Below are 25,286 nucleotides of genomic sequence, written 5' to 3' on the forward strand. Positions count from 1 at the left end.
ATAGAAACCACTAAATAGAGGGGACAATATAGTCATGGAACCATCACTGTGCCTATGGGTGATCTGCACGCCCTTCCTAATACCACACACCATCACTGTGCTGCACAGCTTTGCAAACTATTCCACCAAATTTGGAGACATAAGAGTCTCTCTCTCTCTCTGTTACAGCTTTGAGAGTTTAAATAACAAGGCATTGAGGTAGTGATCCTTTCTAATAAGCGGATGTGAATTGAAGCTAATAAATATTCCATTAAATTCAAATTAGGCAATTGGCACACCAAGCTTTAAAATTAATTCTGAAACATTGTCATTAACTGCTTTAGTCAACGTGGTAAAAATGTGATTACACAACAAAATTGAGGGATCGAAATTTTAAGGGCGATGACAACTCTGGTTGTGTACTTAAATGAACATTAGTTACCATCAAAGTGGAGAGTTGACGTGAATGCTACAAGAGACAAGTGAATGGGTAGTGTGATGTAAGCGATGAGTAGTTTCTGGCAGCAATTCACATCATCACTTATTAACAAATAACGGTTAACATTTTAGAAAAGGGATAACTGTGTGTGTTCCAGTTAACTTTACTTTGTCATAACAGATGTATATCAATGTAATGATGTATGTAGCACAAGTAGAATAAAGATCCACTGAACATTTTCCATTACAATAAACACTCTCAGAATGAACTTCAAACTTGATAAAGAGCAAAGATTGATGGTAACCTTCATTATCTTACGTTTTTAAAGAAAACTAAATTAAAAGTAGCTACAAAATTACACAATTTTTCAACAACACAGGAAACTGAGAACGCTCATTAATTATGATTGTTTTTATTACGATTCCATTTACATATGTTATTACGGTGGTATAATATCCAGGAAAAACAGAAACAGTAGGTTCACCTCAGGCATTGCCATTATAGAGAACCTGACACCAGCAGAATTTTCAGCAAAATAATGACCACACAGAAGATTTAATCAGGGAGTTAATGGAGTAAGGAAAGTATGTCCACATAAAAGCATAAACGGTGTCCGAATTTCAAAACTATTAACGACAGCCTTTCTTTTAATCATTACATACATTCTGATTTCAACTTGAACCACAATCTGAAAGAACAGGAAGGCATGTCTGTGAAGACAGAATATTAAATTATGTAACTAATACACAACAAAATCAATATGCATGTACAAAAAAGACAAGCAGTCCAGGAATGGGTAATAAATTGGTATTTATTTATCTAGGCATCTTGAAATTCACTATATAAAAACATTTGGCCCTGACCTAATTTCAACATCATACTGGTGCATCATATCCAAATAACAACAGCATGAATAATTTCAATGAATACATAATTTATGAGCCTGAAAATTAATCTCACCGTTAACTTAGAATACCAATAACCAGCCATAAAGAAATTAATTAATTAATATTTAATGCCATCTTTGTATGAAATTCTACAGTCTTTTAGTAGACTTTACAGCCATACTCCACCCCCTATTAGGAGGCTCAAATAAATACACACTACCTCTAATCTAAGCCACTTTGGCCAAAATTATATATGCATACTGGAAACATAGTATATTACAAGATGGTTGAAAACTATAAGTAATGGAATTTAAATTCAGTTCACTGAGTACTCCACCTCATTCAATACTGTCCACATATACAATGATGCAGTTTTACACAGCCAACCATGGAATTAGGGCATGATTGGCTCTAGATGATTAAGGGGAATGGATATAGCCTGATGGTTATGTAAAGTTTGGTCTGAAATGGGGAGTGAATCAATTTTTTTTTCACCAATTACATTTCACTAAATTAATTTTATCTCCACCTCCCATCACAAACAAAACCAGACATGGGGGCGCAACCCTGCAACAATAAATGTTCCTTTCCATCGATTGATTAAGAAGACTCCCAATGACAAGATTAGGAACGTTTAACAGAACATCTGACATAGATGAAGAGCAAAAAAGTAACATGGTGACAAAGAGATTTATTTCCACTGTAATCACTTTGACTTGCAATACACCTATGGGAGAGAATACACTCACTTCCTGGTTGGAAAATTCTTGCAAGTTTGTGTAATGTCACTTAAGTGGCACTAGTTGTACCTTATGGCACTGAAACATCAGATCACACCAGTCTTGATTCATTTTTTTTTTAATGATAGGAAATCTCCAAAGAGTCTCGATCACACTCCTCTTAAGTGTCCAGTATTCCTTTCTGCACCAAACAATGCACACAAATATCCACAAACCCTACTGCAATGATTGGGACAAGATATGCTCTTCCGTTAACGTTTCATTTCCACACATACATATTAAAAAACACACACCGATGCACCCCTGGACGCAAACTCACACACACACGCATGAACACAAACATGCAAGTACACACACAAAGACGACAGGCAGGTGCAAAAATAATCAAAGGCATATTTTTGGTGATTTCAGGGACATCTTATTCCTGCAGACCCTAAATGAACAACAATAGAGAACTGCAGGAAACAGTAACTTCCCTGCATTTGGTGGGGGGGTACGAGGGAACACAGGTTTCAATTCGAGCCAATAAACTAATGCCATAAAAAGCTCAGATTTGGTGCAAATCATGGGTTTGAGGGAGAGGGGAGGGACACCTATTTCTGAGGGATGCAGACCATCCTCAGACATGGGAAAGTTAATTCCTCAGTCCACATTGTCCTGGAAGATGAGTTTGGCGTAGCCAGGATATCCAGCCAAGGGAGTTGCACAGAATGGACACATGGCATCAAAGCCATTGGTGCCATGAGGGATTGGTACTGATGCCCAATATCTGCAATTGAGAAAAAACAATACACCAGAATTAGGATTGAATCGCATTAAATGAAACAAATGCATTTGAAAATGTAAAATAATTACATGTGGGTTTGAAGTGAGACCCCCCCCACCCCCAATAAATACTATTTATTGCCTTGATACTATGCTTCTTCTTGGTTTACCAACTTTTGTAAACATGCAGTAATAGTGTTAGGCAAGAGGAGACAAGTTACAACGTTATTTGCAATACTTTAAGCTTTTGAAAATCAATTAAGCCATGTTTTTTAACATTATTTTTCAGTGGACTCATACTATGATATAGGTCAACATTTACAAATGAAATAACAAGGCTCCAGTACATCTTATCCAAGGAAAAGAGCTAGAGTATAAATTAGCAATATTCAAATGGAACCTTGCACACAAGCAAATACAGATGCAGTACAGAGAAATCTAGACTTAAAGAAAGGAGTTAGATGAGAATGTGCCCAGTCACCCTGTTCTTCAGCATCTACACTTAAAAAGAATTGAATGAAATAAAAAAGAATAGAAATCAGGGGTTTTGAGCATATTGAGTAATAGAGCATTTCAGATGGCATAGGAATTGGAGAGAAAGGAATGAAAATCAGATGAGGATCTGTGATAACAAAAACCCACTTACATCAATGGTGAAAATCATGAACGTAAGTGTAAGTGAAATCAAATTATGTAATGATTTCGGAGGCAGGTTCAAAATAAGTTAGATTCAACAAACGCTCAAATGAAAGGAAAAATTTTGTTACCAAGGAAGCAGTAACAACAGTGATGGATGACGCACATACAGAGGAGAATAGATGAGGCAAAGGCGTCATTCCACCAGAAAAAATCTACCATGCAACAAAAAGTTTGGAAATACGGAAACTTTTAATTAAAAGATCAAGGTCTTGCTATTCTAAGGTGTTGAGCAAAGGACACTAACAGCATAAGAAAGGAAAAGATTGGCAATTATGGGAATCTGCTGCTATAGAAGAATGATGAAGATGTGGATAATGGAACAATCAAAATTGAGAAGTAGGGAAGGAAGAAACGTGTTGAAGATGGTCGGAAAAACACATTAGGGTGTGCAGTTAATACAGAGTGTGACCAGGATTAGAGATCCTTATTATTACCTAGATATTTGAAGAGGTAAATGGAAGGTTAGTATTAAAGGAAGAAGCTATGGCTGATATTTGTATTAAGAGATCAAACTATTCTACTAAGGGACACAAATTCTGACTCATATTTTTATCACAGCCACTTATAGATGACAGGAAATGAAAACCTGTCATTTAAGTAATACAAAAGTCATCATGCAAAGGAAAAATACGAAGGCATTTCACTGCACTTGACTAAGTAATATTATTTCAGTTTCAACGGGCCAATTTTCAAACCAAAATCTATAAAAATCAGTAACCATCAGAGGATTTACCTTAAAAATTCATTATGGCAAAATATGTTTTCACTTGAGGTTATCAGGCATAACTTACTTTACAGTCTTCTCAGATGCCATGTGACCACACGGGTTGAAAGCAAAGGTTGGCGGGCCATTGTCCACATAGAATGCTGGTTCGATGCCCACAATTAAGGTTACAACAGGACCAACCTTAAATAAAAAGACAAAAGGATATTTAAAAACTGCAACAAGAATCATTTTATCTCTATCCCAAGCATTTTCACCTTAGTTGGCATGGCCATCTTAAAAAAACCCATTTTAATATTTATGGATTTTTCTGAGAAAAACAACAATTTGAACAATTTATGAGATTGTTAAATGTACACTAAGATACACAGAAGAGATGAAATACATGTAAAACCACTATATGCGACTAGGACTTAAAACTAATAGGATACGATGGAAGATATTGGAAATAAGACAAGGGGAACAGTATACAACTAATATCTCATGCAAAGCACAATATGGATCTGTTTTTGAACTAAAATTAAAACTTACAAATGGTGTTTCGATGAACCTTGAAAAAATCCCCCCACCTTGGCACTTGCCTCTCACTCACCCTCAGCCACTCAACCACTTGAAGTGAATCAGTGTTAGCAGTTGGCTTGTATTGTGGAAAGGTGGGATCTCTTAGACACACACACACATACCGAAATTTACATAAGTGCCAACATTCTTCACAGCCAACTAGGATATTGTAGCAACAAAAAATCTACACTTACACAATACCCAGCAAGTCACCACATGGGGGTGCTGGTACATTACACATTTATGTATGTATAAGTATTAACTTACGCATAAAAATACAAATATATTTTCAAATACATTAACAAACGTATATTTATGTACAAATGATCCAATTTCCATCATGCAATAATGGATGCATTTGAGGGAAGTTGTAAAATTTGCTTTTTGATTTTAAAAAGTAAGAGTGGTAATGTCTGATTTCGTAATGATCATGTATCATGTGAGGGAAAAATGATTACTTGAATCTGTCATTGGTGGTATTTATTTCTTTCATTTTATCCTGTTGGTCCAATCTGTGAATGTAATGCGGGGTCATTATTACTGACCCCGTGTCACTAGCAAACTTGGCCATTAAGTACCCCTGGTAACAGTCTTAGTCTTGCTTGGTTTCTTCAGGACTCTAGAAGCCTCAGGCCTAATTCCTACAGCATTCTGTAACAATTCCTCATTTCTTGTAGCAATTTTTTTACAAGTCTAGCAGATTCACTCAAAACTTTTTCCAATTCCTTAATTATTTTCTCCCTTAAGGGTACCAAATATTTGCCACGTATTCCAAATGAGGTCTAACCACAGTGAGGTAACATCTCTCTTTTACTTTAATACAACAATATTAGAAAACTCAGGCATACATTATGCAAAGAGCACCAACTGTTAATTTTCACATTTGAACAAACAAGATGTTAGACTCACTGTTGGATTCAAAGAGCATCAGGACATTGTAATAATGGCAATTTTAAACAGTATTTAGAAGTTTGGCGGTACCTTAGCTCCCATGAAAACTGAGATACTGGGTTTGTACATAATTTTGGTGGGTTCATCAAAAATCTTCCTCTAGCTGGTAGCCCACTCCTGCTGATGATAACCTATTACACCCTTTCTTATCAAAGTATCAATTATAACACAGAATTGCAGCTTTCCGATGATTCATTGCATGAAAAATATCCTTAGGATTTGCATGTCAAGAATGTGACATTTCTTAAATGGCACAATGGCATAGAAGCCAAATTAGTAATGCCTCCGTAAGTAAATTATATGTGATATGGTTTACATTCAAGCTACAGATCCCGGTCCATTATGTGTGTACCCACATCAGAGTCCTTTGCAATCGGTAAAAGATATCACTACCATTCCTTTGTCCAATTCAAACTTCAATATAACACTACAATTGATATATTTAAAAGCAAACTTGCTTTTTTGCTGGTATTAAAGTTATCCCATGTATATTTCTATTCATAGAAATATAATCTCTAGATTAAATATAATAACAAATAAAAGTAATTAAATAATGGTCCTAAATAAATAATGATATGTGAATCACAAAAAAACAGTGTAATTCCTCACACACACAACAGGAAAGGGAGATAATTTTAGCCCCAAAAATTCATCAATCTTAAATGTATTTTTTGCACAAGAGCAGGTCGCAAAAGACCCTCCTCTTCCATCTACTTACAAATTTTCTGCACTAAATACCACAGAAATAATAATTATCTCAGAAAAATTTAGGTCTATTCAACAACATGATGAGGCAATATTATTTCACATCTCTGTAAAACAAGGTTCACACAGAAAAATTGACAAGACAAGAGACTTAGATGGCCCAAGACCTTATTAAACTTAGTTAAACATGCATGTACTTCTATTTACTAGAGTTTTGCAAAAAACTAATCCAAAATTAAAGACAGTTGATGGTGAAGAGGCTGATGGCTCTTTATCTGAGGCCTACAGCCCCTTTCCTGCCAGTGATGTTTTCCGTTTCCACACAGTTGATCGAACAAATCAACAGACTACATGTCATCCACAAAATAATTCATGTTCTTGGGTGGGAGTAATCTGAGTGGTTTGGTTTAAATTGTGGTTAAACAATCTATTCAAATAATGTTTACTCGCGTTGGCTTGATGCTGGAAAATAAGGACAACTACTTCGCAACACAACAAACTCGGTGAATAAAAAGATGGTATGCTTTAAATTTCAATGTTTAGATAAAATATACATTTCCAAACAAATGGACCAGAAAATTAGTTGATTTGGCATAAAATTAGTCATTTCCATACACTAATACATTAGCTAATTTAAATTCTTTATAAAATGTACCACCTTAAGCTGAAAAATACTGCGTAGAAAAATACAGTTATTATTTCTCTTTGATAACAACTAAACCTATAGGTCAGATTCTGGATTGAAGTGCATACTGTGTTTCAAACAGGTGCGCGAGTCCTTCATACATTTATTAATAGTACGTATGATACCATGGACCCATTTTTATCTAAATTGATCACGAAAAGAAGTCGAGGTCCAAGCCAACCTTTCAAAATTTTGATAAATGCGAACATTTCAAAGTTCAACATGGAAGCAAAAGAGGGGAAAGGGGCTACTCCATGTTAATGACCACAATGGTCCACAATGAAAGAAAGGGTGTACTCGAATTATTTTAATGAGAGACCAACCTCTAAGCACATTGGACAACGGCGTGCACCCGGGGAGTCCTTGTCCTGACCCCAGTCATGGTGACCCTGGACGTGACCACAGTTGAGGTACACATATGGCTGCTGCTTTTCGTTTATGCGCAAGGTGACCCTCCTAGGGATCACTAATGTGTTCAAACCCACTGGACACTGAGGGCGCCCGGCATTCAGTTCGTCAATTTGCCGCTCTAGATGGTGTTTTGTCTGCACAGGGGAGAGAAAAAAATGTCATAAATGTTAAGCACATTACGTACCCACCATTAAACACATTCAACCACTAAAAACTACAAGATACAATTAATCAACAGGGTATTGCAAACAACTATCAATTTATAAAACACAAATGTGAAACAAATAAGGAAGACTTCATTAAAGTTTTAAAAACTCAATTGTCAGCCAATACTATATGTAAAAGCAAAAAAATTGTCCGAACTTATGTCTAACCTCTTCTCCTTGACTTTTCACCAATAAATACATATCTACTGATAAGTTAAGAGGTAAATACAAAAAGTAGCATTGTGGGTGAAAAGCACTTCAGAGTGTATATGTTGTACCAGTGGCATTGCCCATCAGGCGTCACTATTCGCTCGCAGTTCACTGCAACTCTCGACCAATTGAATGATGGACCACGATTTTTCATTTATTCAGAAGATGGCACTTTGTTCAAAATGTGAGAGAGAAAATTTAAGTTTCGCGAGGATATATTACGAAAATACATTTGCGCACGTATTTACCAATGTCTCTAGAATCCTCGATCAAACAATAGCCAACTACGGTGGAATACATCATTCAGCAAAATTATAGAGGGGATGGACTCAGAAGGAATATCTCTTCATCCTCATGAGTTTCATCTTAAGGAGGTTACATCGAGATGTCATTTTGATAACATGTCCTCTACTAGTACCCCTAAATGTGCTTTTCCAAATGACGGTGATAAAACATAATCTTCCCTGGCTACTTTTCATACAACTTTACGTCGAAAATCCATTATGGCATGCACGTTCTTGTGGTAATGAAGGACTTTCACCAGAAGAATCATGGATTAATGGCGCAAAAACATCGTTTTCACGAAAACCTGCTAATATGCGCGCAACTACACAATATTTGAAGTCGTACAGACATAAAAGCAACCATTCGTCTGCGTTTAAATAATATTAATTAATTTGTGGGAAAAACAGCAGTAATCATATAGTTTCAAAAATTGGCGCCTCAGAACCAGTCCAAATTAAGTTTTATGGCATGATAAAAAAAAATTAACCAGAAAATATTGAATGCTTAAAAACTGTATATTCGAATCATACTTTTGCAACATATTATTATTAATATTAGGTAATCTTACGGTTAAGGTAGGTTTTTGGATGGACACAACTACTAAATAAATATTTTGTGATTCCTAACAAAATTCAAAATCCAGTATCCTACTCTAAAACAGGTCCCTCTTCATCCACATTTCCTTTGCAACATATACGAGGGGTATTAATTTCATCACTCGTTGATACATGAACTAAGGTGACAGATTTGACTCGTGCAGTCACGACTCAACCTCCTTCGAACTTTTTTTTTTACTTTCGCTAATGTTCACTTATACATTCGGCCCCCACCTCTCCCTGGCTCAAATGGATCGCGCCCTCGCGTCCCTTGTTCCAAAGGAGTTTCTTCCGAAGAGGGAGAGAGCAATACCGAAACCCTTCCCCCACCTCGTTTCAAACAACACGTAATGCACCCAGACCCTGAGTCGCCGATGAAAGGGAGCCTAAGGAGCACATACAAAGGGGAGCGGGGGAGGACAAAGTTTTCTCCTCTTCTTTGCCTCTGTATTTTCTTTTCTTTTGGGTATAAGTGCATGTGTGAGAGAGAGAGACGACTTCCCACACAAACACACAGAATTCCAACGAGCTGGAAGACGTCTAGGGAGGGAAAGGAGCTCGGAAGGGGAAAAACAGGAGAGAACATGAAAATAATAATAACAATGAAGACACGGCGAATGATAACAACAATATGGGACGAAAATAAAGATGGAGAGCAGGGAAACAAAGATGAGAAAGAGAGGAACGCGCCAGTTTTGCAAACAAACGGGAGAGTGGGGAGTCGGATGAGAGGGGAGACGCATTTTGGGGGTGGAGGGGAATTGATGAGGGGAAAGAGGGCACGGGAAAAGAAGGGAGAAAAGACACGCACACAAAAACGAGCCCCCCTCGCTTCGTGTACAGAGGCAAAGGGGGGTGTAATGTAACTCATAGGGGGGGGGGGGTTCAGCGTGAAGCGAAGGGTGTGGAAGGGGGGGGGGGGGGTAGGTTGATGCACATGACGCTTCCGAAGCTTCCCCGAGAATATCGCCGGAGCACGCCGAGAAAGTGAAACCCGGTGCAGGAGGAAGGGGGCGATTTCTGAAACGAAAATAGCGAACCGCCCTTTAGGATTCCGTGTGGATCAGGGTGACGGAGACTAAAACAAAATTAAAACATACTTTTGACAAATTATCACATACATAAATAATAATTAGGATAAGAGGATCCCGTATTTTTACACAGGAAAATCAATATAGTGTGAAGAATGTTACGCTAGTGAGGCAGAGAAAGGAAGAGAATAGGCTTTTAATTAGCTATGCGAACAATATTATTCCATAATGTAAGAAGTGGGTCCTCTAATAAAATCTGACAAAATGTGCAGTATTAAATTCTGAGGAAAACAAATTATTTCTCCTTAATGACATGGGAGTGGTAGACATAAGATTGACTTAACAAAAGGAAAACACTTGGGGACACGCGCGGAGCTACATTCACGGAACTAGGGTTCATCAAATGAACAGAGTGGGGAAATCTTCGAATGAGAAAGCTAAAGAGAGATGGTATTTCGCGTTGGTTAGACCTAACCAACTGAATCGAGTGTTTGGGACACCTTTCGCAGGACTTAATTGAGGAATTCAACAGGATACTGCTTAGTAGTGCTCGGTACAATGATGCCTTCCTTTCTTTGTTCTTCTCAAGCTTCTCCTACCATCCCTCGTCTCTTCCTGTGGGGTGGGGGACGCCTCACACCGTCCGATGCCTACAGCCGTGTGTCGCATTTCCTACCTGTAACTTTAGGGGCGAAGACTATGAGTTGCATGTCTATGTAATACAAGAATTTCCCATCCTTACTTTTCAATTCTGCATTACCTGTCTTGTTACGGTGGAGGCCTGTCGTATAAATGGTTGTGGTTCATTTATATTCCCTTTTTTCGTATAGCAAATAACTAATTTATTAGGTGAATTAGCCCTTGTTTTGATATCGATCTTCCTCCAGCATACATAGAAATTTGCACGTTATTTGATTGCTATTTAACGAACATGTTTCCCTTCCTTTCCCACATCCTCCCTTTATCACTTACCCTTCCTACCTTTTTTTTTGCACCCCATACCACACACCTTTTTGGTGAATCGCGGGGTATTTATGTCGATGTCGAAGTATTAGGCATATTGCCGCATCATACCGCAGAGGAAAGTAACGGGAAATTGATTTCGGAACTGATCAATATAGGCTTTTGGGTTTTATTCTTAATTACGGGTGGTGACCTAACACCCCCCACCACACGCCCTTGCGACGGCTTGCGGGATGCTATCTAGATGTAGATGAATATATGGCATTGCGGTAATTATAAAATTCGAGATCTCTACAGAAGGAAACATAAAATATACGACTAACTGTACTTCCCGAACGTATCAATCACCAATTACTATTATGACAGGGCACTCCCCCACTACACGCTCACATGACGGATTGCCGGGTAAGACAGAAAGTTCGAGGAGTTGAAGAAGGACATATTGAAGGGTAATCATGAGGAAGTGCACAAAAAACGTAATAAGAAATAGCTGTAAGGGATCGTTTAAACCCAAACTTTGAAGGGTAGATTACCTCTGAATGAAAATACGAGTACAATTATAGAGGCTTCTGCGGAGGTATTGGCATGCACCCTTAGCCTCAAATGGCAAGTGCAAATGTCACGGCAGGTGAGGGATGGAAGGCGAAGGAAGGACTTCTGTTTGCTAATCCCAAGCCTTATCGGTCCCGTAGGAACCGCATAGGTGCACCACTGATCAGGAATCCGGTCCCGGAGTCCGGGGAAATCCCATCCGGTAGGGGAGGGGGGGAAGGGGCCCAACCCTCCCTCTATGTACTTCCCTGGTAGGTGCCCTTAGATATGTGCGGGAGGGAAATGAGGCGAGGGTCGGATGTTCCATGGTCAACCCGCCGGATCTTTCTTCTCCTCCACATTAAGTCAGGAACCCGTTTCAACAGGATGCCTCAAGAAAAAGGCTTCCAACTCGTGAGGAATCGTTAAGTATGAACCAAGAGAAAGCCATGAAATTAAGGATGAACTTGTTTGGTTACGACTGGAAGCACGAAGAATTTATGCACAAATTAAACTATTAAATAAAGACAAATCATTCAAGCTTAACGCCGACGAAGAGAGGGCATAATTTTGGCTCTGAGAAATAGTACATTGGCGGGAAAGGCCAAGGTGAGAGGTTTATTCGGGAAATGGGCTGCTAAACTGGCCGATATTATGGATCCCTTTTTTTCGTCATACAATCCGGGACCACGTCAGTGGGGAAATAAAATGATACGTAGTGCGGATAATAACCGATTATTCGAAAGCCTGGTGACCTTATATCCCCTGCCACACGCCCTCGCTAAGGCCTGCACGATACGACATGGAAACGACGATCTCGTAACCGTAATGCACATGACACGAGAAAATGACTCCGTTATCGGAGATATCGAAGAATTATTAAATCTTGTGCGCCTACCTCGACATACGGATTGTTCTAAATGTTGCACTTTAAATCGCCCCAGCTGCCCGCACTGCGTCAGGCCAGTTCCGGTCGAGGCGAAAAATGTGGTGGATTCGCAGGAGGCAAAAATGGCATGAAAGAATAGGTACACATTCCCCGAAGACACCGACAGCTGGCAGGGCAAGGCGTCAGAGCTTTGCACCCAACTGTCCGTGGTTGCGAGTAATTCGACAGCCAAAAACTAGGCCGCGAGGTACATTTATTTTAGAAACACATTAAGTGCGCCATCTGCTGGAAGTTTTTTATTACGGGGGAGTTTTTTTCGCAAAGTACCTCGGCTGCTCAAAAATCTAGGGCACGGGGTGCCGGAAGGGCAAGTTAAAGGCTACCAAATATATAACACACGGAATTTATGCATCATTACTTCAATTCTTTGGCTTCCTCTTTGTTAATGTAATTGGCAAACAGCAGCGGTCTTTAATTGAGATACTGAAATACACGAAAACACGAAGATTTTGTTCCCACTGATGGGAGACCTAAGAGTAATAACTGTGGCATCCTCACCTTGAGGCTAGGCCTTCTCATTGCAGTAGTTCTCTGGCTCCATCCCAATCCCTCGCTCTCTATCGTCGGCATTTCCATGCCAGCATATGATTCATTATACATTTTACTTATCACAGCAAGACGGGTTGATCTTCGGGTTCCGCCCCTAAGGATCCTTAAAACATCCTTTTTAACAGGCCATCAATGTCTTATCATATCCCTGATCAATCTTGCTTTCTTCATTCCAATCGCAGGTAACACGATTTGGTTTTGCATGCGGTTTTATTTTAGTTTACAGGTGGTGACCTAACAACGCCCGCCACACGCCCTTGCGGGTGTAGATGTTGTAGATGTAGATGTTGAATCGTCTTAATGAGTGTTCTCACCCCTTTCCTTTAAGAACTTCATCGTTAGTTTTCCCGTCTTTCCTAAGTGTTCTCATTATTCATCTCCTTGAAGTTTCTCACGATAACGATACATTGCTATTGTTACGATATTCCACGATATATCGATACTATAGAGATGAGGGGTTCGGGAAGCCGATGAAAAAAATATCACAGCAGGCATCTGCACGACTCGTTTCCCAAACGATCTCGATAAAGAGTGCAGTAGCGAAAAACAGTTCAAATCGATAAGGAGATAGACACGATAGGCATACGTGCAACCGCCCACGGGAGAACGGTGGTATTCGATGCACACCTCGAACGCGTCGCCCATCTCCCTGAATCGATGCATCGCGTCCGCATGCCTCCTCTCACCGACGGAGGGGTGTGGTGGGTGGAAGAGAATGCATCTGGGGTGGTGGAAGAGGCGCCGTCGATTCCGACGCCAACCCCTCCCCTTTCAGCCCAGCTGCTCTTCCCCTCTCCACCCGACGTCATGGTGACGTCGCAGACGCTCGGGACGCCCTCCCCGCCGCCGCCCCAAACAGACGCCCTCTCTCCGCCCCCCGCAGAGCCAGAGATACGACGGGAGGGGAAGCGTATGACGTCAAGAGGCTGAACGTCAACACGGGCAGCAGCGGGAGATATCGATTCGAGAACCCGCCCGCACTCCCCATTAGAGGGCGCCCCCGCACACATACATACGTGTACCACGGGCGAGGGGGGGGGAAGAGGAAAAGGAAGGGGGCGGAGTATCCCCTGCGACTAAAGAAGACCGAGAGGACCCCTCAGAGGGGAGAGGTTGACACGATGCAGGGGTTGAGCGAGCTGGAGAGGGGTTGGGAGAGAAGGGTGCAATCGCCATGGAGAAGCACCCCAAAACAATCCTCGGGCCCATCCGCCTGGAAAGGGACCCCAACCAGTTCGGTGCCACGCGTCCCGAGGCTCTTGTTCCCTCTTCGTAACTTGCGTGTCCGCTATCCGAGAGAGCTTCCTCGCCACTCTTAAGGTTTTGCGAGGAGAATAAAATTCGGATGAGGAGACACGGAAAGTGTGGACGAAAGATTATTTAGTACACTTCGCGTGACAACCGTGTAGGCCATTTGAAATGTTCGATAGACAATTGCGGTAGCGGTAGTCCAGAGGAGAGAGCGTTGAACTACACACCAGGGGCCCTGGGTTCGATTTGAGGCGACCCCTTTGGGCACTTTCAGCTTCACTCAAACTGTGTAAATTTCGGACGCCTCTTTCCTTAGCATTGAATGAGATCTAGCCATCAAACCAATCTTCAGATTGATTTCTGCGGCGGTTCAGGTGGATAGAAACTACATTTACACCTACATAAAATTCCGTAAGGGCGTGTGGCGGGGGGTGCCAGGTCACCCCCCGTAACTGATAAAAAAACCACATGCAAAACCAACATATCAAACTACTACGTACATATTAGGCATTTGAATAATTTTGTAACGGTTCTAACCATAACATAATGCCAAAATATGACAGAGGTATCTAAGTATTAGAACCTTGGCCAGTTATTCTTGGAGCAAGAATTCTAGCTAATTCTCAGAGCCTAGCCACAGTTACCAACCTCTTTCAAGAATTCAAGAAGTGTGGGAGAGAAAACGTGAGACCCTTCGATGCTCCCCCAACGTGAGAAAGTAAGCCTTAGCTTCAAAGATTAAGCTCTTCCATAAGGGCGGATGGTTCCACGATTGGAATTGAGCAGCCGGCGAAAGGGGAAGCTACGTGTGATTTAGGGAGGTTCGGAACGAAATGAAAAGCGTCGACACGGAAAGAGAACGAATTTCTGTCTCACTCACCATTAAATACCACCAGATCTCACCTCATTGAGATGCTTTAATTGGTTGGTTTGGGAAAACATTACTGGTAAATATTCTGTTAATCGCTATCCCCCAGCCTAAACAAATTCCGGCACTTCTGTACGATTTTTCTAGACTTCTCATTTTCCAGGCTTTTGGAAACTGATTTTCTTTATTTCCCGCACCGTTCTCCGAATGTGACGCGACATATCGCATCGGGGAAAGGTGTTGGTTCAACTGCGCTTTTTTTAATTTGCCCACTGCATCGGTTTTTGTTATTGAGGGACCAGGGACATGAGGTAAGGACTCACAGGGAGACGATAGACAGATCATAGGGAGGTGGAGAGAAGGGATAAATGGTTATGTTCCATGAAGCAAGATACCGAAGGATCACATATATGAAAACCCATCTGGCGGACGGAATGTGCACATGAGGAGTGGCTCAAAAATATGGGTAGTAACACCAAGAAAAAAATAACAATAGGGGTTCAAACCCTGATCGCCGGCGCAGGGATGCAGTTTGTCGGATAGCAGCCACAGCCCAGAAAGACAACCACCCTTTCTAGTCCTAGGTTAAGGGTAAGTTAAGGTAACATTGATTAATACAAAGAGCAAACTGCCGTTATCACTTAGGGAGGGAGAGTCCTGCCGTGTATTCTACAAAGAGACACTAGGGTTAATCAGAATTTATGACTTCAAAATAATCAGAATATTACCAAGAAAAATGTTTACCTTTCTGGAAGACATCCAGGCATTATCACTATATTGAAAGTAATTCATAAATCTCGGTAATAAATACTTAAATAACTACTAAATTTATAACATACAATAGTAAGCCTTGCTTTGCGTGAAGGAGTAGCTGAAGAGTATATGCAACAGGTCCATATCAGGTTCGATCCTGTGCATTCCATCAATTTAAAAAACAATCGGAAAATTCTTACAACGGTAAAAATTTTTTTTTAATTTAACGCAACACGTGACGATGCATGGTTCAAACGTCACTGTAAGAAGGTAATAATAATAAAAAGCTTTAATCAGAAGAATTTCGAACACCTACATTTGAATACGGGCTACTCGAGAGATTTAGGCAATACCGGATTGTGCAAGGAATGGAATTTAGAACTGACCATAAGAAAATGTGCAGTTCTGAAATTTCGTAGCAAAATAAGTGATGAGCACGACATAAATTATGAAATAGAAGGTTAGGGGCTAAATACGACAGATCAAGTGAAATACTTGGGAGAAGTCCAAACACAAGGCCTTTCTAGGGGAGCACATATCAGGAAAATATGCGGATCAGCTTTAAAGAAACTCGGCTTCACTAAACGGGTGGTGGGGAAATGTAATGCCGATAGTCAAAGAGAAGTGTTATTTCGCTTAAGTTAGGCCAATTTTGAATACGCCGCAAGCGTTTGGGATCCTTGGGAGAAAGAGTTGACAAAAGAATTAGATGAAGTTCGGCAAAAATCCATCAGATTCGTCCAAATTGTTACGATAAGAAGACGAGCGTGACAGGCCTTTTCGAGGAATTAAGTAGGGAGCCGCTTGAGATGCGAAGAAAACAAGAGGGACTGTTATCAAGGCACTAAACACACGAGTTTAACTATAGCACATAAGGAATTATTATGGCCCTCAGACAATAAGGAATGATGATAGCAAAAAATCGAAGTCATGACAAAAATTGTAAAGACGTTCGAAGTACCACCGAGGACAATATTAAACCCTGCGTAGACATAATATACATTTGTGGGAGCATGTGCTTATGTATGTTATGCAAGGCTGATGATCCAACATTCCTTCCACACACCCTTGTGGTGTCTTGCACGGTATTATGTAGATGTTAGTTACTAGTAAATTCATTTGCATGAGTGTAAGTTAAAACGGGTTTTGCATGAATATATTCGTCTGTGCTGGTTTGAATTGCCACGCATTTGTTTGTTTTGAATGCGGTTGCATTTTTTTAGGGATGGTGTCCTAACACCTCCCGACACACGCCCTTACGGCGTTTTGAGGGGTATTGTGAAGATGTCCATCTACAACTGCACGCATGCACCGCGATCCACTAAAAATGTGTGGCAGGGGGTGCAGGCACCAGGTGGGGTGGGTAAGGTAAGGGATGGAAAAAGAGAAAAAAAAATATTCATTGAAAATATAAAAAAATGTTAATTCATCTACATGCTGGCGGAAACCATTCGGCAGATGTAGATGAAGCCCTGTCACGCCATTTTGTTTGCATTCCTTACGACACATGAACAAATCCAAAATCGGAGATGGAGATCTGCTAGCTACTGCGAGCAAATTTATTACAGCATGAACATATTCGGAAATACCTTTCTTTCACGAATGATCCATTATTCTTTTCCCGACGACGTCCTAGCAACAAGGAAATCGCACCACTTTAATTAGTGGATGTGGTTGTCCAAGGGCATGGCCCGGGAAACCTACGAACAATAACATAACAACAACATACGAAACTGGACCCCCTAGAGATAGACGAAGGCCCAATGGACTGACGTGCTAAACACAAGAAGAACACCAACTGATGAAATTTTCTTCGAACCACGCACCTACGGTAAAGCGAATAGAGAATATACTTTCACTGACTCCCTCTGACTGACATGGACTCCCTCTCTCGCCCGCACTCCACCCTACCCACAATGGTCGAGGGGTAACATCCTCCCTTCCCAGTGGGCTTCACGAGGGACGGAGGGAAGAAGCAATTTACACGGCTGCTCCAGCTGCACGCAAAGGAGCTCAATTTTGTGTGGAGTTCTAGCGCAGGTTCGTTTCGAGCGGTTGGGCACCCTCTCGACGAAACCGATACTTCCCACGCGTTCGCTGGGAAAGAGCGGAAGCGTATCTCTCGACTGTACACACGAAAGACAGCAAACCGACGGGGGACACATTAACTGCGGACCTCCCCTCCGCAGGGGACATTTGAAACGCGACTAACTTCACAGAGCATAAATCATCCGCCGGACTCGAACCCGGATCCCAAAGATCGATTTCCAACCGTGTGGTTACGACCAGTTCAAGTAACCGATGCCCATTTTACGTTTTGAATGGACGCCTGGGTGACTTTGCCGGTTGAAGCACTGGGCCGGAAATCGATGGATCCGGGTTTGAATCGCATTCGTCTTGGCGAATGATTTTTGCCTGACGTTTTACTGTCCAAGGCGTGGGGCAGTAAAAGGTCATAGCTGAACGAAGTACACTCTCACATCTCCCCTATCATACCTCTACTTTAGGACTTGATTACACAATAGGTTTCGGTTTACTAAGCCATCATCAATCTACATGGCCCAGAGAAAAGAATCTACATCCCACTACAAGGTACAGAGAAGGGCAGATTCGTGAAAAATTCGTAGGAAAGAACAAAAGGCGTCGCATAGTTACTACAAAATCTGATATGGAAACTTTTAGATATGCGAAGACTCAGACCTAGATTAAAATTAACTGCAAAATTACCAATCGTTTGCTTTTGCATCCAACATAGAAATTATAATTCAGCTCCCTTATTCAGCCCCATCGCCTGGACAGACCAACAAACGGACAGATACACGCATTCGTTTTTCCCGCATACTATTGGCGAAAATAGGAACATGATACATTCCCCTCAACTCAATTCATTGCTGGCGTCTCCGTCATGCGCCCTTGGTGGCGGTGTGTCGAGTAGATGAAGTTGTAGAGCTAATAGAATTGAGAACTGTTCGTTCTACACGGATAGAATGCAATCTGGTAATTAGTGCGTGTGTTGCATGCGAGTCCGCCCTTTTCCACTAGTTTCCTTTTTTTCTTCATAGTGTAGTCAGTGGAGTAGCTACTCATAGTGTAATATTTGTAATGAGTACAATGGAAGTTACATGAATGGTGCCCGGTCACCCCCATTTCACTTGCCCTTTCGGTGGATCACAGGGTGCCATGTGTATGTGGAAGTAGCGGATTCGAAATAGAATCGTTGGTGACCTATCATCTCCTGCTACATGTCCTTGCGAGGGTAATGTATTTAAGAAGATGTAAATTACTTCAAGCTGTTTTCGTTGCTATATATAAATATAAAGATGCCAGTAGTATTTAATTCCCAACCGGGATCACTATACATCTGCAATGTTTGGCATGTAGTAATGCAAATAAATGAAAAATTGAATGTAAATGCACCTAAATAACCCGAACCGCGTCGCGCAGTAACGGTGTTTTAGAGTGAAGAGGTACGAATGCGGTTTTATTCTTGATTACGGAGGGTGACCTAACGCCCCCCCCCCCGCCATACGCCCTTCGGGGAACTAAGCAGATGTAGATGAGGATGACATCTTCATCGGATGAATTCAACGCTTATTACTCAACTCCACATGAATAGGAAATGTCCCACAGGCGAAAACTACGTATTTTCTCCCGATGCTCCGCTCCATTGGGCAAATGACAGAAGTGAACGACTGACGACGGTGTAAATGAATTTCTACAATTAATACGAGACACGTGAATCCAATGAGTAGACGATTAACGCATTTTATAAACAGAACAGGAAAAATTAATAATCGAGAGAAACCTTCTTGGTCGAGTGTTAAATCAAAACCTAATCAATCAAGACAACTATTAGAACAACAAAAACTGTATCAAAATTAAGGTCAGCGTCGAAGGACAGAGACAGAGCACTTGACACGCAAGCAGGTCCAGAAATAAACGCTTCGACCTTGGAGACTTGATCTCCCGGCTTATGACAATGTATTGAGAAATTATTAAATGGCTGACAAGTTGAACGGCCGCTTCATATGCTCGCATGCCCCCCTCTTCTTCCCCCTCTCTCGCCCACCATGGGTGCAAAGCCCAAAAGCAGGAAGCACCGAAAAGGAGAACTTCGACCCACGACATTTGGACAAGTCCTCTCGCGCAAGATTTTGCATGAATTTTCAGAATGCTTCCATGATTTCAAAACCGAAATTTGTGATTTTGTAAATCTGTCAGAGAACTGGCAACACGGCAGGCGGAATGAAACTAGACTAGACTAGACGCAAGACTAAACAGCAACAGCAGGGTTCAATTCCTGCGCCACTTTTAAGATTCGTTGGAGGCATAGGGGTTATTTGTATTTTTAATGTCCTGCGAGCCACCGCTAGGGTGTGTGGCAGGGGTGAATACGTATCAGTGCATCAGATTATTCATAAAATCGTTTAACCCTGAAATAAAAAGTCATCTTAAGTCTAACTCCTATCATTCTTGAGCTATCTGGATTGCAACGACGGCATTGAATTTGGAAATACTTCGGCATATGTATATAGACGGTTAACCTAGAATTAGAGTTGAATCTCTAAAAATATATACGAGAGAAGAAGAGTGAATGGCAAGAGAGAGGACGACGTAGACCGAGAAAGTCTTGGACGAATGTATTCGGAGAGACTATCAAGAGAAGGAACAATAACAGTCTCGGGATCAGAAGAGTATCTGTGACATAATGCACGTATGTGATAGAGGCGTAATGAAGTGTGCAAGGAGGCGGCAGCATGTAAGAAATTAAAAAAACGGAGTAAGTTTCCTCACATTATCGCCTCAAGTGAGGTTTATTTTTTTTACTCTTCCGACCCCGAAAGGAACGGCGTGAAGTTCACTTTCTTTTCTTAACATTCTTATTCAACGTCCCTGTCATCATATCCTATCATATTATAAATAAAGACCACTATCTATCTATCTATCATATCCCATCTTAAGTAAGAAATTCTCTGCCAAACGCAATTATTCCTTACGTAATAAGTCCTTACTACTTTAACCATCTTGGTCCTATACACTTAAAGATAAATAAACGTTCCAACTGCTCCACTTGGTCCTCCAATTTTAATGCAAAAACTTAGCTTTCCTCTTTATCGAAAAACTCGAGTCTTTAATTTCTTCGAATAATTATTTGAAAATCAAAACACAAAGGGTTTTGGCCAATGCCTGTCGTCCGCCTAAAATTTTGGTGCATCAGCCACTTACAAAATACCCTCAGTTCCCCAGTTCACCGGGTGAAAATCGCCACTAGGCATCCCGCCCTGGACGGCCGGGGAGGGATTCGGTCGCTCCGCACCCCGTTTTCCCATCTGCAGGGACTCGCACCAACTCTCAGCTGATGAGCACGTTCCATTCCGAACGAGACCATCAGAGAGCGAGGGACGTCACAGTGGCTAGCGGCCATCAACATCGAAACTCGCGAGGCGAACTTCCCTCGCGGCCCAAGAGCACGGACTCAAGTCAGGGCTCTCCCCGTCTCCGCGGTTGCCACCCCTCTCCACCCACCCCCTCCCTCGCGCGCCAGCTGATCCGCCCTGGATTCTCCGGGCGCGCCAATACTTGGCAACGCAGGCGATGCGCCAGGCAAAAAAAAATAAAAGAATGGGGGTGGGGAAACCGAAAGGGGTAAAAGCGAAGACAGCCAGCCTTTCACCTTCCCTCCCCTCTCGTGGCGCTTACCACCACCCCCTTCTCCAAAGGAGAGAGAGGGGAGTGGGGCGGGGAGGCGAAGGGATGAGGGTGGCGGCGGTGTCCCCCGAGGCATCCCGGAGGCGATTCGAAAAAGGGCCGGATGGTCACGTAGACGCCGACTAACGGGCGAGGATTCGTCCCTACTCCTTAAAGAGGCGCAAACCGATCGTGAACGCGAGACGGAACGCGCACGCCCAGGGTAAAAAGGGGCGGCACGTGTGGCTCTCAGATCCGGTCCGAAATGCATGGGGGCAGAACCAAGGGCGGGTGTTCAGGATACCTGCGAGGGGCGTGAGGGCACGAGACTTTGTGGCCTTAACACCCAAAAACGCACATGTATCCTATGAGAATTTCGCAAAAAATGTTATGAGAACATTTTACGTTGATTCCCTTCATTGCAACTCAGAGCACAAAACCTACCCCCCCCCCCCGGCAAGGGCACGTGGTCGGGAGGGTTAGGATAACAGCTTTTTATGCAAAAATACTGAATTATTCGTTGAAAAGCAGTCTAAAAAAAAGAGTTATAATTTGGTCGATTCATTTATATTTGTCCAGGGAAGTCGAAGAGAATATGTTTTTTTTCTTTTCAATTCCGACATGACATTTTTTTACCTTACTTTCTCATCGGGAGGGGGTTCGCGCGACCCCTTCGTACCCCAACCTGTAATTCAGTCCAGGAGGCTGCCGAACGAAGTCTTTTGCACAAAAACACACACGAAACGAGACGACGCAAAATGTGAGTATTCGCGAGGGAGAGAGGCAGTACACGAGTCACGTACACCTTTAACCCGGGTCGAAATGGATTTTCGTGCGGGGTCCGGCTGAAAATTTTAACGGAACGAACTACGGCATTAATTAAGACTCGACCTCCAGGAATCCTTCAATATTTTATGGAATAAAAAATAATTTGAACAGAATCAAGTCATAAAATGCGTACGGAATGAGACCAAATTATTGTAAAAAGAAATTATCCGAGCAAAGTGGAAATTTTTCGACAATCACCTTACTTTAGGAATTTACGACATCATAAAGTTCAAAATTGCACTGCAAATTCATGATTGCTGCAGCCTTGTCATCAATAAGTAGGAGAATAAGGTTGTGCAGAAGGCAATATTAACGACGTACTTGTAAAACGATTATTCTTTCCTTCTTTGATGTTCGAACTGGATGTCTCGATCAAAAATTCCGAGTTTAGTGATGATGATGATGATGAAGAAGAGCAGGCGGCCATTAGCGTGAATAGAAACGAATTCAAAACAGACTCTGGATGAGAATATCGCGCTTCAACGTCTGGTAGTGTTTTGATATATCCAGCTGTGACGCTCGATAATTTTGAACTGCGCAAGCGCAGGCATCGGAACTGGGAAACAAAAAAAATCCGCTTAGCAACGCACAACAAACCCCCACCTTACCGGTTTCAGAATGCCGGTAAATTGATGCACGGGCGAGAATGCATTACCGAAAATGAAAACCTGTAATTTTAATGAATGGTGAAAATATGCGATTAATGGAGCAAGAGGTGATGCTTTCGCAGGACGGGTGTAATTCGTTTGCCCGACGAGAGCGGGCGTCTTTGGATTGCTGGGTGTTAATTGGTGGAAATTTTCACGAAGGAGTAAAGTAAACCATTAAATATCCGTAATTTAAATCTTTAAATAATCTACATCATGGTATTTTACGCTTTCCTGACAATTTCAACATAAGGTGACTCCTAGGACAGAAATTACAACGCAGTACGTCTTAACGTCCTAAGGCAATTTTTTATAAATCAAAATAAAACCTAGCACTCATTTCGACCTAAGGGATCTGAGAAACACATTCAAACTGTACAGTTACACATTACAAGGATGTAGGAAAAAAAGTGTCGGTCGTGCCACGGTCAAATAACTGCGACATGAATTAAAATAATGATGGCATAAGATAAAAATTTCAATTTTGATGACATTTATAGGTCTAAAAAAGTAAGTGCCATTGTTATTATCACTACCATACCGGTCAACTGGTAATTAGCCGGTACCGGTCAATAAATATTTCATTTTGTTTTCGTCATACATCATTTGACGCCACTTTTCCTGCCTTCTTTGAATTTCTATCTACTATCTTCTCTACTTACCCCAATTCTGAATTTCATCTAACTTATTTTCCTGTCCCTTAATTTTATTTTTTCCAATTCTTTTCCAATCCATTTTATCAAAAGCCTCCAAATCACGCTAATCTTCTAGCATCAACAATAAATTTCCGAGACGCACAAAACTACATTTCATATTTTTTTTTTAAATAATAAAACTGAGTTGTCTCAATTGAAATTAAACCGCCACAGGAACATTAAGTGTGAACAATACCAAAATCTCGGCCCACATATTCGCATAGGGAATTCAAACGAAGGAATTACCGATCCGTTCGATCACGGCCTTTCGTTCATCGCGCTGCTGTCTTCGCTACACTCTGACGAGGACCATCGCCCGCGTCAGCCGAACCAAATCATTTCCATCCGATAAATCCCACTTTCTCCCCTCCAAGCGTGTCGCGCCCGAGATGAAAAAAAATAAGAATCGAGGGAATGCGTTCTGCTTCGTCGCTGAAATGACGAAACAGTTGACACACGCCTGCGAAGAAGTCGCCGCCATTCCGCGTCCTGGAAATTTCACCGAAAAAACGAAGACAAGTGAAGCCGTCGATACGGGAAAGGGTGACATTTTTCGAATATCCGCAAATAAATGTCAAAGGAACTGAGAAAGACGTCGGAAATTTGGGTACAAATGTCAAGCATAGGCCGCGAAGACCACTATAGGTTCAGGGAAGAGGAAAAAATAACTATGAATATGTTCATACATTTTTTACCAATTCTTTTTTCGCTCATTTGCATTCGAATCGAAAATGGTCATAAACGGTAGCAGACAAAAAACAATACCCAGGCCACATGGGTGGAGGGACCAGGGATGGAGGGGGAAAGTTGTTTCTAAGGGTACACCGTGGTTGGCTGAGGGTGAGAAGGCAAGGTGTAACCGCCATGAATTGAAACTGGGCGGGCGAACTTTGCATATCACTTTACATAGCAGGACGGGGGAAATTTACATATTTGATTTTTGTACTTCACCATGAACATTATACTTTCGTCAGGCAAGGTCATTAGATCAGGGTAAAAAATAAGACATTGTGAACAACCTGTTTTTCTAACCTATCCTTAATTATTTTTATTGCAATAGTCCGAAAACAGCACTTCGGCCTTTACATTGGATTTTGAACAAAGACATAACAATAGACACAATTACATACACCCAAGCCCTAGGTGGAGGAAACTCACCAAGGTGGGAATAGAACCCGCAACCTCTGCGTTGGCATTTGAGGACATTACCCCGCGGACAGAAAATAAATGAATAAATATAATTATACAGCGGAGTTTCAGTAAATTGGTCAAGTATTTATCTTGCGTTTTAAATAGGTGCAAAAATGATACTTTCGCAATATATGTTATCTTAATTTTAGAAATTATTACTGATCGTTCAATGTATCTAAGGTATATTCTATGCTCATAAATAAAAAGTCCGAGCTAAAAGATAAAAATAATTTTTTAATTCTATCTAATATCATGTAGCTAGGACTCATTAGTTATAAACATAGAACGAACTTAAGATACCTTGCGAAATCAATAATAATTTCTACAATTTAGATAGCAATTAATATGGAGTGCTCTTTTTACATATCTTTTAAAACACAAGTGTTTTAATTCACCAATTCCTCTTCATTTTTGCGAAAATAATGTCAATTACGTAAAATAATCCGAGGGCGAGGGAATCCGACGCGAGGGTGAATACATTACAAGGGTACGTGTGCCA

General features: G+C 41.4%; 1 protein-coding gene across 4 annotated transcripts in view; it reads right to left on the reverse strand.

The window, feature by feature from the left end:
- Nucleotides 1–814: 814 nt before the first annotated feature.
- The window catches only part of Pli (E3 ubiquitin-protein ligase pellino), a 339,132-nt gene continuing 314,660 nt past the window's right edge, over nt 815–25,286 (reverse strand). For all 4 annotated transcript variants that reach the window (XM_071591522.1, XM_071591520.1, XM_071591521.1 and 1 more), the window contains 3 exons: nt 7,459–7,680; nt 4,301–4,416; nt 815–2,814 (listed from right to left, as the gene is read on the reverse strand). In XM_071591522.1, the coding sequence (XP_071447623.1) occupies nt 2,688–2,814; nt 4,301–4,416; nt 7,459–7,680 (465 nt within the window). In that variant the 3' untranslated portion in view covers nt 815–2,687. The remainder of the gene's footprint in view (nt 2,815–4,300; nt 4,417–7,458; nt 7,681–25,286) is intronic.

This window comes from Hetaerina americana, unplaced genomic scaffold (genome assembly GCF_022747635.1).
Source record: "Hetaerina americana unplaced genomic scaffold, ioHetAmer1.1.p SCAF_48, whole genome shotgun sequence".
Lineage (NCBI taxonomy): Eukaryota > Metazoa > Arthropoda > Insecta > Odonata > Calopterygidae > Hetaerina > Hetaerina americana.